At 54.9% G+C, this 20,067-nt stretch overlaps 1 protein-coding gene across 1 annotated transcript in view; it reads left to right on the forward strand.

Moving 5' to 3' along the window:
• SHANK2 (SH3 and multiple ankyrin repeat domains 2) overlaps positions 1–20,067 on the forward strand; it is a 552,597-nt gene that overhangs the window by 113,350 nt on the left and 419,180 nt on the right. The window contains exons 5-7 of the mRNA XM_061161522.1: positions 1,055–1,163; positions 15,552–15,703; positions 16,709–16,876. Coding sequence (XP_061017505.1) covers positions 1,055–1,163; positions 15,552–15,703; positions 16,709–16,876 — 429 coding nt within the window. The remainder of the gene's footprint in view (positions 1–1,054; positions 1,164–15,551; positions 15,704–16,708; positions 16,877–20,067) is intronic.

Raw genomic sequence — 20,067 nt, forward strand, 5'->3', positions numbered from 1 at the left:
TTGGCGTGTCGCCTCTGTGCTTTCAGCACTGGCGCTTTTCAGGCACAGGACAGTCAGGCTGCCCTTGGGCTTTCTCTGCCCAGCCGTGGGATCCGCCCGCACAGGGCTGTTGAGACTCCAGGTGTGGGTCCTTTGGTTTTTTAATTGCCCTCCAGCGTGTAGATGAAAATGATGAAAATATGTTTGTGCCTTTAAAATAACGTCGATTCGTAAATAGCAGTGAAGGGGTTCAGTGTAACCAAGTGTGTCCTCTGTCCTTGGATATTTGTGAATTTTTATTCCCACGGTGTACAGAAAGCGTCCAGGTGGAGATTCAGCCTGTGTCCCTGGGCTGAAGGGTCCAGGGGCTTCAGGGTGTTTGGGAGGAGGGCTGTGGAGTGGAGGCGGAGGACTGGCCAGTGAGAGCCCTCGGTTCATCCGACAGAGCTATCTCGGATTCCGTGGTTACGATCAAACGGCCGGGCTGTCTGTCTGATGGACAGATGATCGTTATTTCCCTGCAGGTATGGCTGGGCGGCCCCGTCAGGGCTCAGCCCCCAGTCGTATGGTCTCTAGAGGAGTGACTGTCTCCTTCACCTTGACTTGCTTGGATTAAGCCGAGTGAGCTGTGCCCTTTTGCTCCCCGTAGAGCCTGCCGCTTTAGAGATTAAGAAGCACAAATACCAATCCCTGGGCCTCGATCACCAGGGATGAAGTCAGAAGACCTGGGGTGCACCCTAGAAAGTGTTGTTTTCAAAGTGGTCCAGGATGTTCAGCCTTTTGAAAGTGAAGAAATGTCCTGTGACTCTAGGCAAGGACAGGAATCAGTGGGGGTGGTTTCTAGAACATTCATCTAGGGTGGGCTAATGGCATTTTCCATGTACTGGGCTCTGAGCTTGGCCCTGGGGTTCCAGGCACAGAACAGTGCTACCCCGTGAGCCTGGGGTCTGCAGTGGGGCCCCTTCGAGGGGTAGATCTCCTCCCTGGAGAGGAGGCCAGCGTGCATCCCACAAGGAGCCTTCCCGTGGTCTGTAGAGACGTTTCTCCGTAAAACCACTTTTACTTTTCTCTCCAGACCAATTTGAAAAAATGCATGGATCACATCCAGCATCGGTCAGTGGAGAAAATCGTCAAGATGCTGGACCGAGGCCTGGATCCGAATTTCCACGACCTGGAGACCGGAGGTAGGGCTGGTTGGAGAGACTTCGGGAAGGCCCCCTGAAGCGTGGGTTCAGGGGGAGGAGGTGATGCTCTTGTTGAGACTCCACATGCACCCACAGCATCGCCCTTCACTGGGTCTTAAACGCGCTTTCTGCCTGCTCCGAGGGCCCGTGTTGTACCCGGAGTTGCCAGCAGTTGGCCAGCGGCTGGCAGGTGGTAGGAGCTCCGTAGGGACCTGAGCTGAATGAGTGAGTGAATACGTAACAGAGTTGTGTCTCCCGCCCTGAAGACAGGCGCGCACTCGCAGGCGTCTAGCTCCCCCCGCTGGAAACCGAGTCTCCATGCGTGGGGCCTCGATCACGCGTGGGCGAGAAGAGCACAGGCCGCCATCCTCCAGCCTCCTGACCTCGCGGCTGGACGAGCCTTTCTGTTTTTCTGACCAGTTCCAAATGGGCACTTTTATTGAATCGTCTCTTTCCTCTTTTGGTTTCTGGTTTTATGGCTAAGCAATTGACACAAAACCTCACCTTAATTCCCGGTGTGCAGTTAACGACTTGGTTTGTGGGTGCCCTGGGGAGTGACCACCGCAACACGTCTAGTTAACAGCCAGCCCCTCCCAGAGTTCCACTTTTTTTTTTCTTCTTAGGATGAGAACTTTTAGGAGCTACTCTCTCATTGTTCAGTTGCTAAGTCATGTCCAGCTCTTTAGTGACCTCATGGACTGTAGCCCTCCAGGCTCCACTGTCCATGGGATTCTCCAGGCAAGATACTGGACTGGGTTGCCATTTCCTTCTCCAGGGGATCTTCCCAACCCAGGGCTCGAACCTGCTTCTGCTTCGTTGTCAGGAGATTCTTTACCACTGAGCCACCAGGGAAAACCCATCTGCTTTCTTAGGCACTTTAAATATACAGAGTATTTTTTTTTTTCCCGAGCCGCACAATGCCATGTGGCATGTGGGATCTTAGTCCCCCAACCAGGGGTCCAGTCTGTGTCCTCTCCATAGGGAATGCAGAGTCCTGACCACTGACCCTCAGGGGCCTCCTGGCAACACGGCATGATTAACTGTAGTCCCCATGCCACCCACGACATCTGTGGGGCTTACTTATCTTACGGCTGGAGGCCTGGACCCTTTGCTGCCCTCCACCTGTTCTGCCCACCCCTGCGTTCTGCCCAGGGCGGCCACAGAAAAAAAAAAACAACCAGTCTGTTTTCTGTTTCTGTGAGTTCCGTTGTTTTAGACTCCACACGTCAGTGAGATCGTTCGGTGTTTGTCTTTCTCCATCTGACTTATTTCAGCATAGCGTCACACCCTCACGGTCCGTCTACATCCTTGCAAATAGTGGGGTTTCCTTCTTTGTCATGGCTGAATAATATTCTACCGAGGGGCCAGGCAGTTCTTCATGCTGGGGGCTGTCTGTGTACCGTGGGATATATATGGCTTCCTTGACTTTCACCCACGAATGCCAGGAACGTCCCCACCAGCTGTGGCCACCAAAGATACCTGCAGACGTTACGCAGTGTCCCCTGGGGGGAGGCATCGTCACCCCAGGGAGAGCCCTGTGTCCACGGGACACGTGAACTCAACCAGCGGAAGTGAGGCTGTTGTGAGAGCCGGGAGCAGCTCGGTGAGGGTCTCCATGGCAACTTAGGGCTTCCCCCCCTCCCCCCGGCAGGTGGGTGATGCTGAGCAGAGAGCGTTCATCGTGGACTCAGCGAGCAGGGCCTCCCTCCCCTCCCCTCCTGGGATGGGGCAGCCCGCCCCCCCCATGTCAACGTCACACACACACGTGGCCCCACAGTTCCTGAACCGCCAGCACGTGTGTTTGTCAGCTGAGGAAGGGAGCTTTCTCATCACTGTGGGGGCTCCTCTGACCCCTAACGTGGGGGCAGGACCCACCCCTGTGCTCCTCCGGCTGTGTCCGTCCCCGTCCACGCAGAGGTGGCCGTGCTGGGACCACTGTCAACTCCTGTCCCCGAAATCTAGCCTCGCAGTGTGAGAGCAGGGCTGCTGGCTCATCAGTGATGCACCTGCAGTGCCCGAGGTGCCGGGGACAGGACAGTGTGAGTGGGTACTTGGAGGGGTCAGGAGATCGCAGGCTAGAGGGCGTGAGTGCAGAGGCCTGGCTGAAGGTGAGCAGCTTACCAGCCCAGTGGACGTGGTGAGATGGCGAATCCGGGGGTCTGTGTGCTGGGGCGGGGGGCGACATGGACAAGCCGGGCTCCTGGCTGTCCTGATGGGTGATGTGGGCATGAGGCTGAGGGGCTCCTGTGGGTGGGGACCCCTGGAGGAGGAAGACCACATGCCTGCTGGGGGCTGACCTTCCAAGGGTAGGGGTGGTGAGGTGAGGCCCCAGGGCTGGGGAGAAGGGCGTGTCCCAGGCGGCAGGTGGGGGAGGGTGGCCGCTGTGAAGAGTCTGGATGGGGAGCGGGGGGAGGCAGGGGTGGGCATGAGGGGTTCTGACTCCCTGGGTCTGAGCACCAGGGGGTTGGGGGGCAGGCAGTGAGCACGTGCTGGTTCTGGCCCCGTGGTGAGCGGACTGCTCCTGTGGGCCTGGCCATCTAGGCTGGTGCCCAGCTTATGGCGGGGTGCAGGGGGGTTCTGTCCATCATGGTGATGTGGTTCCCGGCACTGAGGCTTGGACCACAGATGGGTCTGTGGGTTCTTGAGCATGAACCTGAGCCTCCCAGGACAGTCACGGACCTGAGCCGGGCTTGGGGTCTGTGGTCCCTGACCTGGCCTCTCTCCTTGGGTGGCCTTTGGCCTGGGCCCCTCTTGACCTGGCTGCATCCATGGCTATTTCCTGATGGTTCTCTGGGCCGAGCACTATCCCTCCCACTGGCTCCTTCCCACTGTGAACCAAGCCCACCAGCATATCAAGGGTTCCAAGAGTTTGAAATGACTATTATTCCGGAGTTGACCCTAACGGAGCTTCTAACAATACGTCAGCATGGACCCCAGATTGCTTCCAAACGGGGGTCAGTGGGCATTCTCTTGGCCTCCCGCTAGAGTTAAAAATGCTGTCCTTGGACTTCCCTGGTGGTCCAACGGTTAAGAATCTGCCTGCCGATGCGGGGGACACAGGTTCGATCCCCGTTGTGGGAAGACCCCACATGCTGTGGAGCAACTAAGCCCGTGAGCCACAGCCACTGAAGCCTCTGTGCCCTGGAGCCTGTGCTCTGTGGTGAGAGAGGCCACTCCTTTGAGAAGGCCCCACTCCAGAGCTGGAGAAAGCCCACGCACAGCAACGGAGACCCAGCGCAGCCAGAGATAGATAAAGGTTAGAAAAAAGCAGCCAAACAAAAAAAAAACGCTGTCCTTGTGATGGACGGAGTCATCGCAGGAACAGGTACAGTGGAGCCACAGGCACCCGGAAGGAGGAAGACAGAGGAGGATGTTCCTTACTGTCCCCCGAAATTGAAATAGACTCGACCCGCCGGTCGCAACCCACGGAGAAGGTTGCGTTCGGTCAAATAAACGCTGCGGTTTCCTGACCCAGCCCCGTAATGACGGCCTCTGGACTCACCGAGCAGGAAGAGCCAATTCTGTGAAACCCGTCTTCCCCTCAAATCCACGTGAGCTAGCGCCTGCCAGAGCTTGAGGACAGGGGCTTGAGGGCAGGGGCTCCAGCAAAGGCTGGGACCAGGCTTCCCGCCTGCAGCGGGGGAGCAGGGGCAGGACCCCCATCCTGGGCAGACGGTCCTGTTCCAGGACGTTCCAGGGGCTCACCCAATAATTAACAGTCATCAGAGGGTTGTTGGTGGTTTCTGGGGGGGAGTCTGGGTAGATAAATTATAAATTTTTACTTATTTTCACTTTCAACATTTAAAGCAGAATTACTGAACAGCTCTCACGTGGAGGCTGCCAAATGGTAACTTTCTACATCAGTTTTACTTCTTGTAGCTACTAGTCTCTGTAGGGCATAACTTGTGCTTTCCCCTGAAAGTGAGAGTGTCAGTTGCTCAGTCCTGTCCCACTCCCTGCGGCCCCCTGGACTGTAGCCCTCCAGGCTCCTCTGTCCGTGGGATTCTCCAGGCAAGAAGACTGGAGTGGGTTGCCATGCCCTTCTCCAGGGGATCTTCCCAACCCAGGGATCGAACCCGAGTCTCTTACATTGCAGGCAGATTCTTTACTGTCCGAGCCACCTTAGATGCTATTTTTTTAGAGTGGTTTTAGGATTACAGAAAACTGAATGGAAGGAACAGGAGTTCCGTATAACCACCCACCTCCCAGCCTCCTCCACGGCAAACGTCTGACATCGTGTGGCCAGGGACACCCTGATGAGCCAGGGTTGATGCGTTAGTGTTAACTCAGGTCCACTTTTACACTAGGCTTCCCTCGGCGGTGTGCGTTCTGTAAGGACAAATTCTGTGCAAACGTGTAACGACACGTATGCATCATCAAGCAGAGTTGAGTTTTATTTCCCGAAAAACCCTCTGTGCTCTGCCTGTCCCTCCCTCCCTCCCTCCCACTAACCCCTGGCAACCACTGTTCTTTTTACTGACTCCATAGTTTGGCTTTTTCCAGAATGTCATGTCGTGGGAATCGCAGAGTGTGTGGCCTTTGCAGACTGGCTCCTTTCACTTAGTCACAGGCATTTGCATCTCACCCGTGTCTTTTCATGGTTTGATAGCTCATTTTTTTTTATTATAGTCGATTTACAATGTTGTGCCAAACTCCGCTCTCCAGCGAAGTGACTCAGTTTTACACATATAGACATTCTTTTTTTATATTCTTTTACCATCATGGCTTATCCCAAGATGTCGAACACAGCGATAGTTCCCTGCGCTGTTACCGCAGGACCTGGTTCTCCCGTCCTGTATGTGATCGTTTTCCTCTGCCAGTCCCACACTCCCGGTCCTTCCCTCCCTCGTTTGTGCCTTTTTAGCTCCAAAGAGTGTCCCACTGTCTGGATACACCACAGTTTTTATCCATCCACCTACAAAAGAGCACCTTGGTGGCTTCCCAGATTTAGTGATGAAAGTTGCTATAAACATCCGTGCAGGTTTCTGTGTGGACAGATCTGACAGTGATCAAACACAGTGGGTTTTTGGTTTTTCTTTTTTTAAGTCAGTGGTCTTAGGGCCATTTTTTTAAGAAATTACTTCTTTGTTTAATTTCGGCTGTGCTGGCTCTTTGTTGCTGTGCGTGGACTTTCCCCAGTTGCGTGGGGGCTGCTCCCCCGCTGGGGTGTGTGGGCTTCTCGTTGCAGTGGCTTCTCTCGTTGTGCAGGACGGGCTCTAGAGCCTGGGCTTTTGGTAGAGTCGCCGACCTCCTGGAGGGAGTCATCCACTGCAGCCCCGGGAGGCAGAGCCGCCCCCCCCCCCCCATCCCCTTTATTCCAGATGCTGCACGGCCGTCCTCTGCAGCTCTGATGATCTCAGGGTGAGCCCGTGTCCTGGCGGCTCCTGGCTGAGGTCTGTGACTTCCTCAAAAGTCAGCCGCCAAGAGGCAGAGCCCAACCGAGAGCCAGACTTCCCTCCCGGAGCAGAGAGCTGGAAGCGGCTTCCTTCCCAAGCGCAGGAAGTGCAGTGAGGCTCACGACACGCGCGTTGCAGCCCTGCACGTGAGCTGCGTGTCCTGGGGGCGCTCCCGGGCTGAGCGTGGGGGCCCGCGCGGGGCGAAACGGCACTTCAGGACTAAGGGATGCACAGGCGATAATTAAATCCCAGAGGAGCAGCCTGTCAATTAAAACAAAGCAGTCCGGGTTATTCTGACCGTCTGGTCCCCATTTGGATGGAAATTTGATCAGGTAACAGTGAGAGTAGCAGAAAGAAATAGACTCGTCCAGTGGGGTCTTGGCTCATCTCCTGCTTTGGTGGGAACCTCTGGGACGAGACGGGTGGTGTTTCGAGGCCTGAAAAGGAAGTGAAACTAACAACTGGAGCAAAACTTAAGGGTTTTATTTTGTGCTGTTTTCCCAAACTTGAAAGTAGTCCAGGCACGGCGAAGACAGGGCTGTAGTAAAGCTAGAAGCGCCTCTCAGCCCTGGAAGAATCTCGATGAGAAGTAGAAATTGAATATGCGTTGATTGGGCTGGTTTTGCAGAGCCCCTGCGGTGAGTCCCGGCCTCATTTCTGAGCTCCAGACGGAGGTAGCTCATCATCTGGGCCAAGATGTGCCCAATGCTGCCACACGCCCCTGCCCAGCTCCGGCATGGCACAATTAGAAGGTTCCTTGGGCAGTTGGATCCCGGTCTAATGATGGTGGTCCTTCGGTCCATATCCTGCTGTCTCATCCTCGCCCCTGAAGGAGTCCGGTGAAATTCCCCAGAAGTAATAGCACCTTGAGGACATGGTCCTGGGACCTCGTAAACGTCAGTCCGAAGCGGGTCCGAGATGCACCAAGTACCCAGTGCCGATGGAGGCCACTTGAGGGCCACTGAGCCGTGACCCCGAAGATATCTGGGTGTGTGTGGCTTGTCAGGTGCGGTTTCTGGTTCAGAGAGGCCTGCATTTCCGTGAGAGCTGCAACAGCACATACAGTCCTTGCCGGCTTTTTCTTGTTGGTAATGCGCCGTGTTTCAGAAAGGATCACAGGTGGGCTCATGAAGTGAGCCCTGCGCGTTGCTCGTCTCTCCATGGTCATTACTGAATGTCCTTTGCGCCCCTTGTTCCCTTCCGTAAATTACTGGAATCCTTCAGTGTCCTCTTTCTGTTCCCGGATCCCTCTGCCTCTGTAGGCCCCCTTGGTTATGATGCATTGCAGGGCTGTCCTTGTTTTCGATGACCTTGGCCACCTGGAGGAGAAGCGGTCAGGTGTTTTGTGCGTGTCGCTCTGTTGAGGTTTGTCTGACGTTTGGGCCATGATTAGACAGGGGGCACACAGGTTTGGGAGGAAGGTCACAGAGCTGGATGCCGTCTCGTCACAGCGTATATCAAGGGCACGCTCGTCACTGGGGCGTGGACCCTGCTCCCCTGGCGGAGCTGTGCGTCCAGGCTTCCCCGCTGTGGTTCCTCTTTTTCCTCCTTTATCGACTGTCTTCTGGAGAATCACTGAGCCCCACCCACACTCACAGATGAGGAGTTCTGCTCCGCCTCCTCCAGGGCAGAGTAAATTCCATCAACTGCTTGGAATTCTTCAGCAGATGACATTTGTCTCTTCTCTCCCATTCACTTACTTATTCAATCACAGTTATTTTTACCAGTGTGGACGCATGGATATGTAATTATAATTTGGGTTATCGTACATTACCACTTGGACTTCCCCAGTGGTGCGTGTGCTAAAGAACCCGCCTGCCAGTAAGGAGACACAAGAGATGTGGGTTCTATCCCTGGGTTGGGAAGGTCCCCTGGAGGAGGGCATGACAGCCCATTCCAGTGTTCTTGCCTGGGGAATCCCAAGGACAGAGGAGCCTGGCGGGCTACAGTCCATGGGGTCACAAAGAGTCGGACACAACTGAAGCATCTTAGCGCACGCACACACACACACACACACACACACACACACACAGTGCTACTTAACGTATTTTGCTGTTCGGATGGTTCCAGCCTTGACCACACACACACACACACACACACACACAGTGCTACTTACGTATTTTGCTGTTCGGATGGTTCCAGCCTTGACCACACACACACACACACACACACACACACACACACACACACACGCACAGTGCTACTTACGTATTTTGCTGTTCGGATGGTTCCAGCCTTGAACACACACACACACACGCACAGTGCTACTTACGTATTTTGCTGTTCGGATGGTTCCAGCCTTGAACACACACACACACACACACACACGCACAGTGCTACTTACGTATTTTGCTGTTCGGATGGTTCCAGCCTTGACCACACACACACACACACACACACACACACACACAGTGCTACTTACGTATTTTGCTGTTCGGATGCTTCCAGCCTTGACCACACACACACACACACACACACGCACAGTGCTACTTACGTATTTTGCTGTTCGGATGGTTCCAGCCTTGACCACACACACACACACACACACACACACACACACACAGTGCTACTTACGTATTTTGCTGTTCGGATGGTTCCAGCCTTGACCGCTGGGGGCTCTTGCATTTGGCTCCTGTGTCAACGTGGATTCTTCTTCTCTTTCTCCTCCTCCCTCCTGCCCCCGACCCCCTCCTCTTCCTTCTTCATCGTCTTCTCACACTGCCTTCTTGCTTCTGGGCACCAGAAGGTGTTCCAGGCAGGCCTGTCTGTTTCCTGCGCTAGTCACAGACTCTTCCGATCCTCCAGCAGTCCCGGGGGTATGGTCTTAGAGACCAAGACCTGGATGCGGAGGGTGCTCATCGCCTCTGGGGAGCCGTTGCTTGTGTGCTGTCTCAGAGGAGGGAGCAAGGAGACACATGTGTGTGCACCTGTTCATGAGTAGATACAGGTCTGTAAACGTTTCCGTGTGGACCCATCTGAACGTAGAGTAAGCTCACCATGAGTTCACACTGATCCCAGTCCTCCTCGGTCGCCATAAGGATCATTCCTGTCCCCGCCCCTTGCTTCGCTGTAACAGCCCATGCGGGTAGCGAGAAGCCTGGGTCCGTTCTCAGCCGTCTGCTCATGTCCAGGGTAGAAATACAGTGGTGCTGAGATTGTTGACCTGCACCCCACAGTGGAAGACAGCTCCATCCCCTGGAGAACAGTGCTCGTGTGACGTTCTTTTTGCCTTTGCTCACTCCCACAGTCACCTAGGTCAGCGCTTTGTTCCCCCACCTCCGGTGGGGTGGTTTTTTACATTTTTAATACAAGTAGACTCTTTTGTCACATTCTGCGTTCCATCCTGGGATCCCACATCTCCTAAATGAAACTTGTAAGCTTTGTTTTAAAAATTTGCATACCTTGAGCATCCCTCTTTGTAGAGTTTATGGTTTTGACAGCTGTTTGATTCTCATATTCACCATTACAGAATCATACAGGATGGTTTTGCAACTTAAAAAAAAAAATCCCCTGCGCTTTTCGCCTGTTCAGCCCTGCCTCTCTTTAGAACCCTTGGCAACCACTGATCTGTTTAGCATCCTCATAGTTTTGAGTTTTCCAGAATGTCTTGTAATTGGAATCCTGCAACACATAGCTTTTTCAGACTGGCTCCTTTTGCTTAGCAACATGCATTTAAGATTGAGCTGTATCTTTTTAGGACTTGATACACTTTTCTTTCTGGTCACTAAGTAATAGTCCATTGAACAGATTTCCCAGTTTCGTTTATCCCGTTCATGAACTGAAGGACACTTTTTGGTTTTGCTTCCAGTGTTTGGCAGTTAGCGGGTGTTCAGAGCAGAGGGTCTCAAACTCAGCTGCAGGTTAAAAGCCACTTGGGGAGGTTGTACCACCCTAATTCTTGGACCATGCGCCACAGTGTTTCCGTTACTGTCTGAGGTGGGAACCCGTGATGTCGCTGTGGAGCTGAGTCTGTGCAGCCGTGTCCTCCAGCAGAGCGTGCCCTTGGCCCACCAGGCTCACTCCTAGAGCTGCGGTGTCTCAGCCCTTCAGCCCCATCGAACCATCTCTGGGAGCGGAGCCGGCACCCTTTGCATGAACCAGCCCCGTGAGTGATGCGCTTGCCTGCCACACTCTGAGGGCCATTGCTCTAGGTGATGAGCAAGGACTCCCTGAATCCCACGTGTCCTGTCTCTGGTCCTGGGGGTTTTGAGGAGTCGCCGAGGTCCCTGGATTCGTCACAGAAATGTGGACATGTCCGCCTGTGATGTTGTGATGTTTGGGGCCGTGTCAGAGTTTTGCTGACGTGGAGGAGAGATACGGGAAGAAGGGCAGGGCCAGGAGTGTTGCCCCCAACTCTCTTGCTTTTTTGTTTGTATGAGCTTCTCAGGTCTCCCTTTCCAAGGAGACACCTGCATTGTGGGGACTTCTAGAACATTCTAGGCTACTTCTCCCCTGGGTTTGGCAGCCACAGTCTCAGATGGGAAGGTGTCCTGGGTCATTGTCCGGAGTTCTGCATTTGGGTGGCAAAATTTCAGTGTGACTTAGAAGGGATGTGTTGTGTTTTAGAGATGCATGTTTTAACCAAATGGATTGTTTTAGGAACGTGAGGTTGTATGAACATGAGCGAAGGCAGAAGCCCCGAGTCCACTGGAACGCTGTCCCCCTTGCGAGTGTCGTGGGGACTCAATTTCCAGGTTAAACTGGAACCGTGATTCTTACCTGTCCTGTCACTGTGGACCCTTTGCCCGCTCGGGTGAAGCATGTTCAGAGCCGTGGCTTCCTGTGGCCCTTCGTGTGGGCGGAGCTTTGCAGAGCAGACGGGGAACCCGCGGCCCGTAGGGTTCAGGGTTTCTATCAGAGTCATAGCTGAGTCCAGGCTGGAACTCACTGGTTCCACCCCCAGGTCAGGCTTTGCTGGCCGGCGTTGCTCCGCACGAGGCAAACGGGCGTGATCTCTGAATTAGGAGTAGCTCAGTAATGGGTTTTATATTCAGTGATGGGCTAATTACTTACAAAGGTAAATGCAGTCACGGTTTGTGTCCCCTCAGTCTACCTTGAGACCAAATATGAGTCTTCTGTTGTTCGGTTCAACTCATCCTTAGCCGTGCCTGTGTGTGCCGTCTCTGTCTGTATGCCATCGGCCGGCACTTTGCCTTACCCTCCCTCCCTCCCACCCTGTGACCTACCCAGCTACCTGTCCATCCGCCGTCCTGCCTGTCTGTGTGGCCGTCTGTCCTGTAAGAGTTCGAGGAGACACACCTGGTCCTCCCCCGGGGCAGCTGCTGTCCCTTCACGGGGCCGGTCACTTAGTAGGTCTGCGAATGTTCGTTTCACTGGGTCTGTGTCCGGGGGCACCGTGACTGTCTCTCGCTGAGAAAAGAAAGTCTCATGGGCTTTGTGCCTGTGCAGGGGGCGGGGGGACATGGGAGTGAGCATTGGCTTCATGGTTCATTTTAGAAATTACTTTTATGATTATATGATAATGAAGGCATTGCGTGGGTTTTTAAAAATACTGAAGAAAAAAAACGTGTTGTTGTTCAGTCACTCAGTCGTGTCTAACTCTTTGCCAGGCTTCCCTGTCCTTCAGCATGCCAGGCTTGCAGCACACCAGGCTTCCCTGTCCTTCACCATCTCCCGGAGTTTGCTCAAACTCATGTCCATTGAGTCAGTGATGCCATCCAACCATCTCATCCTCTGTCACCCCCTTTTCCTCCTGACTTCAATCTTTCTCAGAATCAGGGTCTTTTCAAATAAGTCAAGTCTTCGCATCAGGTGGCCAAAGTGTTGGAGCTTTAGCTTCAGCATCAGTCCCTCCAATGAATATTCAGGGTTGATTTCCTTTCGGATTGACTGGTTTGGTCTCCTTGCAGTCCAAGGGACTCTCAAGGGTCTTCTCCAACACCACAGTTCAAAACCATCAGTTCTTTGGTGCTCAGCCTTCGTTATGGTCCAACTCTCACATCCATGTATGTTTACTGGAAAAATCATAGCTTTGACTAGACGGACCTTTGTTGGCATCCACTGCTGGGGTCGCGGGTTCAATCATTGGTCGGGGAACTAAGATCCCACGTGAGGCAGGGTGCAGCCAGAAAGTAAAAAATAAATAAATAAAAACAAAATTAAAAGACTGGAAAGGCAGACGCCCGCCTTTCTCGTGTCAGTTTCACGACATCTACAGGCACCTTGGGAGACGCCAGGGGTTGAGCTGAAGGGAAACAAACGTGGGTTAAGACATAGGCTCATGCCCCCCAGGGGTCTCCACTGAGCCAGCACAGAAAGGCCCCCTGGGTTTGTAGGCACCTCCCATGCTCATGGCCGAGAACCTGCCTTTCAAAGCACGTCCCGGTCGTTCCTGGAGCCAGAATTCCATCAGGCAGTTTGTAGGTTAGAGGGGATGCTGTCTTCAAAGTCACCTCCAAAATGAGAGAGACTGGTCCCCTGTGAGGTTATGCTCATGGAGGTTCCGGTGCATTTTTTAAAACTTAGAAGATTTCAAAATGCCAAAACAGAAGTATTTTCAAAGAACCAGGCTGTCAGGCGATGGCCGTTCCCAAGCATGCTGGAGGCGGGATCACGATACCCGGTTATAGACAGTGCAGTCCAGTGGGGCCGCATGAGTGAGCTGGTTGACGAGCATCTCCTTGGTGCTCCCATCCACCCACGTGGGGTCTAAGCTGGGGGTCTCTCCTGACCTCGCCAGGGTGGGTCCTGGCTGGATCTTAACGTCCCAAGTCTGCAGTGTCAGTTGACGAGGGCCTCTGAAATTCTCATGACACGGTTACGGGTCACTCAGTGTCCCTGGATGGCATCCAGGGGCTGAGGTCCCGTCTATGCAGGAGACACGCAGCCCCCGACGGGGTGTCTGCTCCCCTCCACCTGCCTGCGTGCCCAGCGCTGGCCCCCGGGGGGCGGCCAGGCCAGAGGGCTCTGTGATGTGGAGTGTCATCATCTACCAGCACCCCCCTCTTAGACAGCGGTCTCAGTGTAAAGTGACATTGAGGTTGTCAGCTATGAAAACACTGCCGCGTAAACAAAAAATTTCTCCTTTGGACCGCCTGGCTTTGGCACTGGCCAAGTGCAGACCGTCAGTAAGAAAGGAAAACCCGCATCGTTTGGAAGGTTGACCTTGCCCTGGGTGCCGTCAGCACGGATGTGCACTCACATCACACACGAGGAGCTGCTGTTAACAGACTTGACTTTGGAGGGTGGCTGCTGGCGGCTCCTGACGACCCCATCCTCACGCCCTTCCCAGGTCACCCTCACCCACACCCTCCTGCAGTGACCTTTCTCTGCCGGGCGTGGCTGGGCCGAGGCAGCGAGGGCCTGGCCCCCTCCCTCTCCCATCTCCGGCGGGTGGGGGTCTCTCTCTGAGTCTCTCTCTCTGCCCGTCAGCCCAGGGTCCACACCGCTGCCCATGATCCCAGCCGGTCTGGATTCCCAAACACCCTCTCCAAGTCCTGATTTTCTTGCCTTGCTGATGTTTTTTGTGTAGGGAATGTCCCCACTGTTGCCACGGTCCTTTAGTTAGTTGTCCCAGAAAACTCCTTTGTTTAAATATCTCTGCATGAGAGGGCGCCTCTGGTAGATTTTCAGCAGGGATGTGTGTGTGGCATTTGTGAGCGTCATACCATTTCCCTCGGAAGAGAACACATAAGTTGTGTGTTCACACACTCTGGGGTGTGTCTACCTGCTGCAGACAGGTTACAAGGAGCAGGTTAAACCCATGGGTCTCACCACAAAAAATCAAGGCACAGAGGGATTCCAGCAGTGCATTTTAAAAGCCCCCCAAACAAAGCCCATTTGCCGATAGATCAATGTCGGAATTACAAGTAGAAGGGAGTCGTCAATCTGAATTTGTGATGAAGAAGTTGCCTTTTCTCAGGGTGCAGGGTGATGTGTTGGTGACAGGTGGTCTGAAGGGAATTCTGCCCCCAGGTGATAACCCACTTCTCTTACTCTTGAAACTTGCTCGAGGCTAGAACGACTCATTATTAACTATCAGTGTTTCAGGGGAGCCTGCGTGTTGTCATATTACTGTTTGCCCTTCACTGTAAGTTAAGAGCCTCTCAAATTAGCCACATCAGGGTCATGCAGTCTGCCCGACAGGGGTGGTGGCGGGAACGCGAGGGACAGTGAGCAGAGCTGTCTGATGACAGAGACGTGGCCACAGCCACCTGCAGACTGGCCCACCTGGCCAGTGTGGCGCCCCTTCCTGACCCCTGTCCCCACGCAGGCGGACTTCCGCCTTCTGTCCCGGACTTTGTAGATTGGTCCTTGTTTGCGTTGGTCCCCTCCCATCGTGATGACTGTCGGGGTCTCTGTGCTGGCTCAGTGGAGACCCCTGGGGGGCACGAGCCTGTGTCTGAACCCACATTTGTTTCCCTTCAGCTCAGCCCCTGGCGTCTCCCAAGGTGCCTGTAGATGTCATGAAACTGACATGAGAAAGGCAGGCAACTGCCTTTCCAGTCTTTTAATTTTGTTTTTATTTATTTATTTTTTACTTTCTGGCTGCACCCTGCCTCACGTGGGATCTTAGTTCCCTGACCAATGATTGAACCCACGACCCCAGCAGTGGATGTGTGGAGTCTTAACCACTGGACCGCCAGGGAAGCCCCTTCCTCTGCATCTTTACCTGCAGCCCTGACGGATGGCTCCTCCTGTAGGGAGGCGTCAGCTGAGGCTGCGGGATTCTCTGTGCTGCGGGCAGAGGCGGCAGAGGCCGCTTCTTGGACGCAGGGCCCACGAGGCGATGAGGTTGAATGTTGCCTCTGCCCCCATTGTAGTTTGCACGTGACCCCCGAGAGTCACTGCCGTCACCTCTAGGGTTGCCAGAGCCAGGCTGGAACTGCTTAGACGGTTGGGGTCAGCAGGTGGGTGGGGGCTGTGTTACTCTGGGGGAGTCAGTTTGTCAAACTCTTTGGGATGTTTGAACTTGGCCGCGGGGGTGATATGACTGGGCTGGTTCTAACGCGCGTGTGTTTGGGCCCCTTAGAGACTCCCCTGACCTTGGCTGCTCAGCTGGACGACCCTGTGGAGATGATCAAGGCCCTCCGGAACGGCGGGGCCCACCTGGACTTCCGCGCCAAGGATGGCATGACAGCCCTGCACAAAGCCGCCCGCACCAGGAACCTGCTGGCCCTGAAGGTAACACAGGGCCCATCTCACACGGGGACGCCCCCTCGTCTGACCCCCTGCATCTGCCCTGAACCCCTTCCTGCCCCACAACAGCCACCCCAGGGTGACCCCAAAGTTGGGTTCTCACTGGAGCTTGGAAGTGCAAGCTGATCACAAAAAGTCCTCTTTCCCTTCTGTTTCAGCCGAAGGGCTCGTATTTTCAGCTCAAACCTCCTCTTCCCTCCTCTTTCTCCCTAGAAAGGTGGGTTTGAGCTGAAAATACGAGCCCTTCGGCTGAAACAGAAGGGCTGCAAATCCAGCCCGAGGCCGCTGAGCCAGGCTTGCTGTTGCCGCCCCTTTCCTGGACACTGGGAACCGATGCTGGGGGACAGGGGGTGGGCCTCAGCACCATCTCGCTCCCCACACTGTTGCTCAAGCACGCTCTACCAGCCCAGGCTCTGCCATGCCGTGGAGCACGGGACAGTGGGGCTCAGGCCCCCGGCCCGCTCTCTGTCAGGGCGAGGAGGGGAGGGGACCCACTGCTGTGGGCGGAGGACCCCCAGATGGTGCTCTTCTATAAAGCAGATTTCTTAACTTCATAGCGGCCGCCCTTGTTCAGCTGGCTTCCTTGGAAATCACGTGTTTGTGACGACTCTGGCTCGTTTCACCCCCTGCAGGATGCGCAGAGATGGTTTACACTGTACTTTTAGGTTCAACAGTACAACTCTTTCCTGCAAATGTCGTCTCCCCCCTTATTCTCCACTGATCCACGGGGGTCAGCCGGGCAGCAGGTACTGCCCGAGGGTCACCTGTGCAGAACGCCTCCATCCCCCGGGTGTGTAAGCGTGTGTGCGTGCCTGGCACCAGATGCTGTTTCAGTTCCAGGAGGCCAGGAGAAGTACAGGAACCCGGGGCTAATGGTCACCTGGGCCTGGGAGTGGGGAGCATGACCCTCCTCTTCCTTCTTGATTGATTCACTCCTGCAGAAGGGGCCATGAGACCAGTGACCTCACGTTGGTGTATTTTTTTTTTCAGACCCTCTTGGAGCTTGGCGCATCCCCGGATTACAAGGACAGCTACGGCCTGACCCCTCTATATCACACGGCGGTGGTCGGGGGCGACCCCTGCTGCTGTGAGCTGCTGCTCCACGAGCACGCGGCTGTGAGCTGCAAGGACGAGAACGGCTGGCACGAGATCCACCAGGTGCGCGGGGCTGCCCTCACCTGCCAGCCGGGCGGTCGGGGCTGGGGTGCAGGGCGAGCACCCCTCCACAGGAGCCATGGGTGCTCTGGGCGCCCCTCAGCCCGGGCCCCCCTGTAGAGCCTGGGACCAGGGGCTTTCTGAGTGTGGGTGACCCAGCGCAGGGCCTGATGTCCTTGCGCGAGGCGCAGGTTTCCGAGACACCCCCTGCAGCCGCGGGGCTGGGGGAGTGTCGGCTGCGGTCGTGGAGGAAACAGAATCCACCTCGTGGCTCCGATGAAGCGTCTTTAGTGGACGGAGGGCACGGAGAGGAGACGGTGTTCGGGGAAGCGGGTGGAGCCTGCAGAGGAGGGCGCCCAGAGCTGGGCAGTCAGGGAGGATGCGCAGAGTCAGGGAGGATGCGCAGAGTCAGGGAGGATGCGCAGACCAGGCACCTGCGGCTCCGTCCTCCCGCCCTCCCATTGGCTGAGTCCCTCCAGAGCCAGCCAATCAGAGAGCCCGGTGGTGCAGGGGCGGACATGAGGGCCTCCCTGCGGATGGAGGGGAGAGAGGGGCAGGGATATCCCGACAGGAGGTCGTGGAAGAGGCTCTGACGGTCTCACGCTCGGCCTTTACATTGCAGTGACTTTCACTGCTTCTCAGTGTCTTTCACTGTCTTTCCCTTCGACACCGTCGCCTTATGCACCTGCCCATCTCAGCAGGTTGACGCACCCACCCACGGCAGGCGGAGGGGTGCGGGGGTGCGGAGGTGGGCCCGCCCCAGCCAGGTGCGCCTAGCGTTCAGTTCTGGCGCGCCCGCGCAGTCTGGAGGAGCATCCGGTTCCCTCCTGTGGTGTGAGCCGGGGGCGGCGGGCCTCTGCGACCCTGCTCACCAGGCCTCCGTTTGCTCGTCTGTGAAGTGGGCTCAGCAGGGCCTCCCACACTCTCAGGCAGTAGAAAGGATGGAACGCTGGCTCTCTCAGGACTCGTGGCAGTGTTACTGGTGAGGCTGAGGGCCCTGTGAGAGGACAGCTGCTTGGCGAAGGAGTCTCGTGTTTCCACAGGACTGGCCCACATGGGGCACCTCCTTCTCTTCCTCCTTCCCTGATTCCCTCTGATTCTATTTGGGAGATGTGAGATTTCTTCCTTGAGCTGTCAGTACAGCTTATTCTGGGCTGGGATTGCAGACCTCCCCCCCGCCCCCCCCCCCCCCCCCCCCCAGCATGGCCTGGGCCACCTGAGCAAGTGTTTTAGCCTCTCTGAACTTCTTTGCTAAATCTCTAAAGTTAGCTGAGTAACAATGCAAAGAGCTCTTGAGACAGTTAAATGACACACTTATAGTGCCTGGCATCTAGTAAGTGCTCAGTGAGTGCTGGCCACGCCCCCATCGTCATCATTATCACCTGGCCACGCCCCATCTTCACATATTTATGACCTGGCCACGCCCCCGTCATCACCGTCTTTATCTGGCCACATCCCATCGCCATCATTACCTGGCCACGCCCCCACTATCCCCACCACCGTCATCTGGCCACGCCCCTATCATCACCATTATTATCATCTGGTCACGCCCCCCACTGTCCCCACCACCGTCATCTGGCCACGCCCCCATCACCATCATTATCACCTGGCCACGCCCCCACTATCCGCATTATCATCTGGCCACACCCCCATCACTCAGCCTCACTGTATCCTCTTGGCCCTGTCTGGTTCTGTCTCTAAGGAATGATGCTTGACAGAGGGCACCTAACCCGTTTGCTCACAGGCCTTCACACAGATCTCATATGATTTCCTGCAACAATTTTCGTAAGGATGTTTACCTTTTGGTCTTAATTTGTATTGGTTGCTGTTTATTATTTATCATTTTCAAATGAGAAGCTTTAGCCTTAAGGAAGTTACAGCTTTGGGCCACCGCTCCCTCCTGTCCCTCTTCCTCACAGGGCTAAGCCCTGAAACCCTCAGACCCGGGCTCCAAGTCCTTGGCGCTTCCCCGACCCCACAGTCGTGGGACAGGCCCCCCGGAGGGTCCCTGGTGGCGCTCACAGCCGGGTGTGGTTCTGGGTCTGTGTGGGCGCTGCATGCTGACTGCTCTGCTGTCATATCTCCAGCTTGTCTTACAGAGCACGTGCTGTAGGAGGAATGCCTCAGCGTGATGTGGACTTAGGCAGTTTTGCTTGTGGCACAGACCCAAGCGGAAGCCTTTGCAACGCGATGAACTCTGCCTTGCTCTAGTTGCATTGCGCAACCCCAGGGGGCGCTGTCCCGCGTGCTGTACATTTGGGCTTGTAGCTGTATCACAGCAGGTGTCCAGCAGGTGGCAGTGCAGTGCCTGGAGGAAGGAGCAGTCTTTCTTCCCTCATTCGCACGTGTCCTGTGTTTGGCTAGTGGTGGGGGGAGGGGGACGCTCAGCATAGGGGAGGGAATCCCAGATCCCAGATTCTGTGGGGAGTCTCCTCCAAATGCACCTGCCCAGGAGATTTGCAGGAAGTGGTTGTGGGATGGAGCCCCAGACACATGCATTTTCCAAAAAGCGTCTCAGAAGAAAATAGTTAAGCTACCTGAATGTAAGGGGTGCTGTTTTACATTCTAGTTACTTTCTGACCTCTGTTAATCCTTTTAATCTGTCTCCCAAGGGCCAGAAAGCACAACACCCTTTTCAAATAAAGGACAAAGTGTTAGCACGACTTATCTTGGGGGGAAGACACATTTTTAATAAGCTTTGAGGTCTTTTTGTCAAACAAGTACTAATTTCTCTTCTTTTAAAACCGAGTGAATATTTTAATTTCAAACTTAAAGAGGGCTTGCAGGAGCAAATACAGAGAAACTGGGTTCTTTACAGCTGAGCCAGCAGGAAAGCTCCTCTGTATTTGCACAGACCACATCTGAGTTTTCCCCATTGTCCCAGTAATGACAAATACAGTAAAAGGACACAGGGCCTCCCAGATGGTGCTGGTGGTAAAGAACACACTTGCTGATGTAGGAGACGTAAGAGATGCTGGTTGACCCCTGGGTCGGGAAGATCCCCTGGAGGAGGGCGTGGCAACCCACTCCAGTATTCTTGCCTGAAGACTCCCATGGACAGAGGAGCCTGGAGGGCTACAGTCCACAGGGTCATGAAAAGTCAGACACGACGGAAGTGACTTGGCACGCACGGTGAAAAGATCCAGGCTGGGAGCCTGCAGGAACCCTTCCATCTGGCAGAGTTCATCCGTCTT

The sequence above is a fragment of the Dama dama genome, chromosome 2 (assembly GCF_033118175.1).
Source record: "Dama dama isolate Ldn47 chromosome 2, ASM3311817v1, whole genome shotgun sequence".
Taxonomy (NCBI): Eukaryota; Metazoa; Chordata; class Mammalia; order Artiodactyla; family Cervidae; genus Dama; species Dama dama.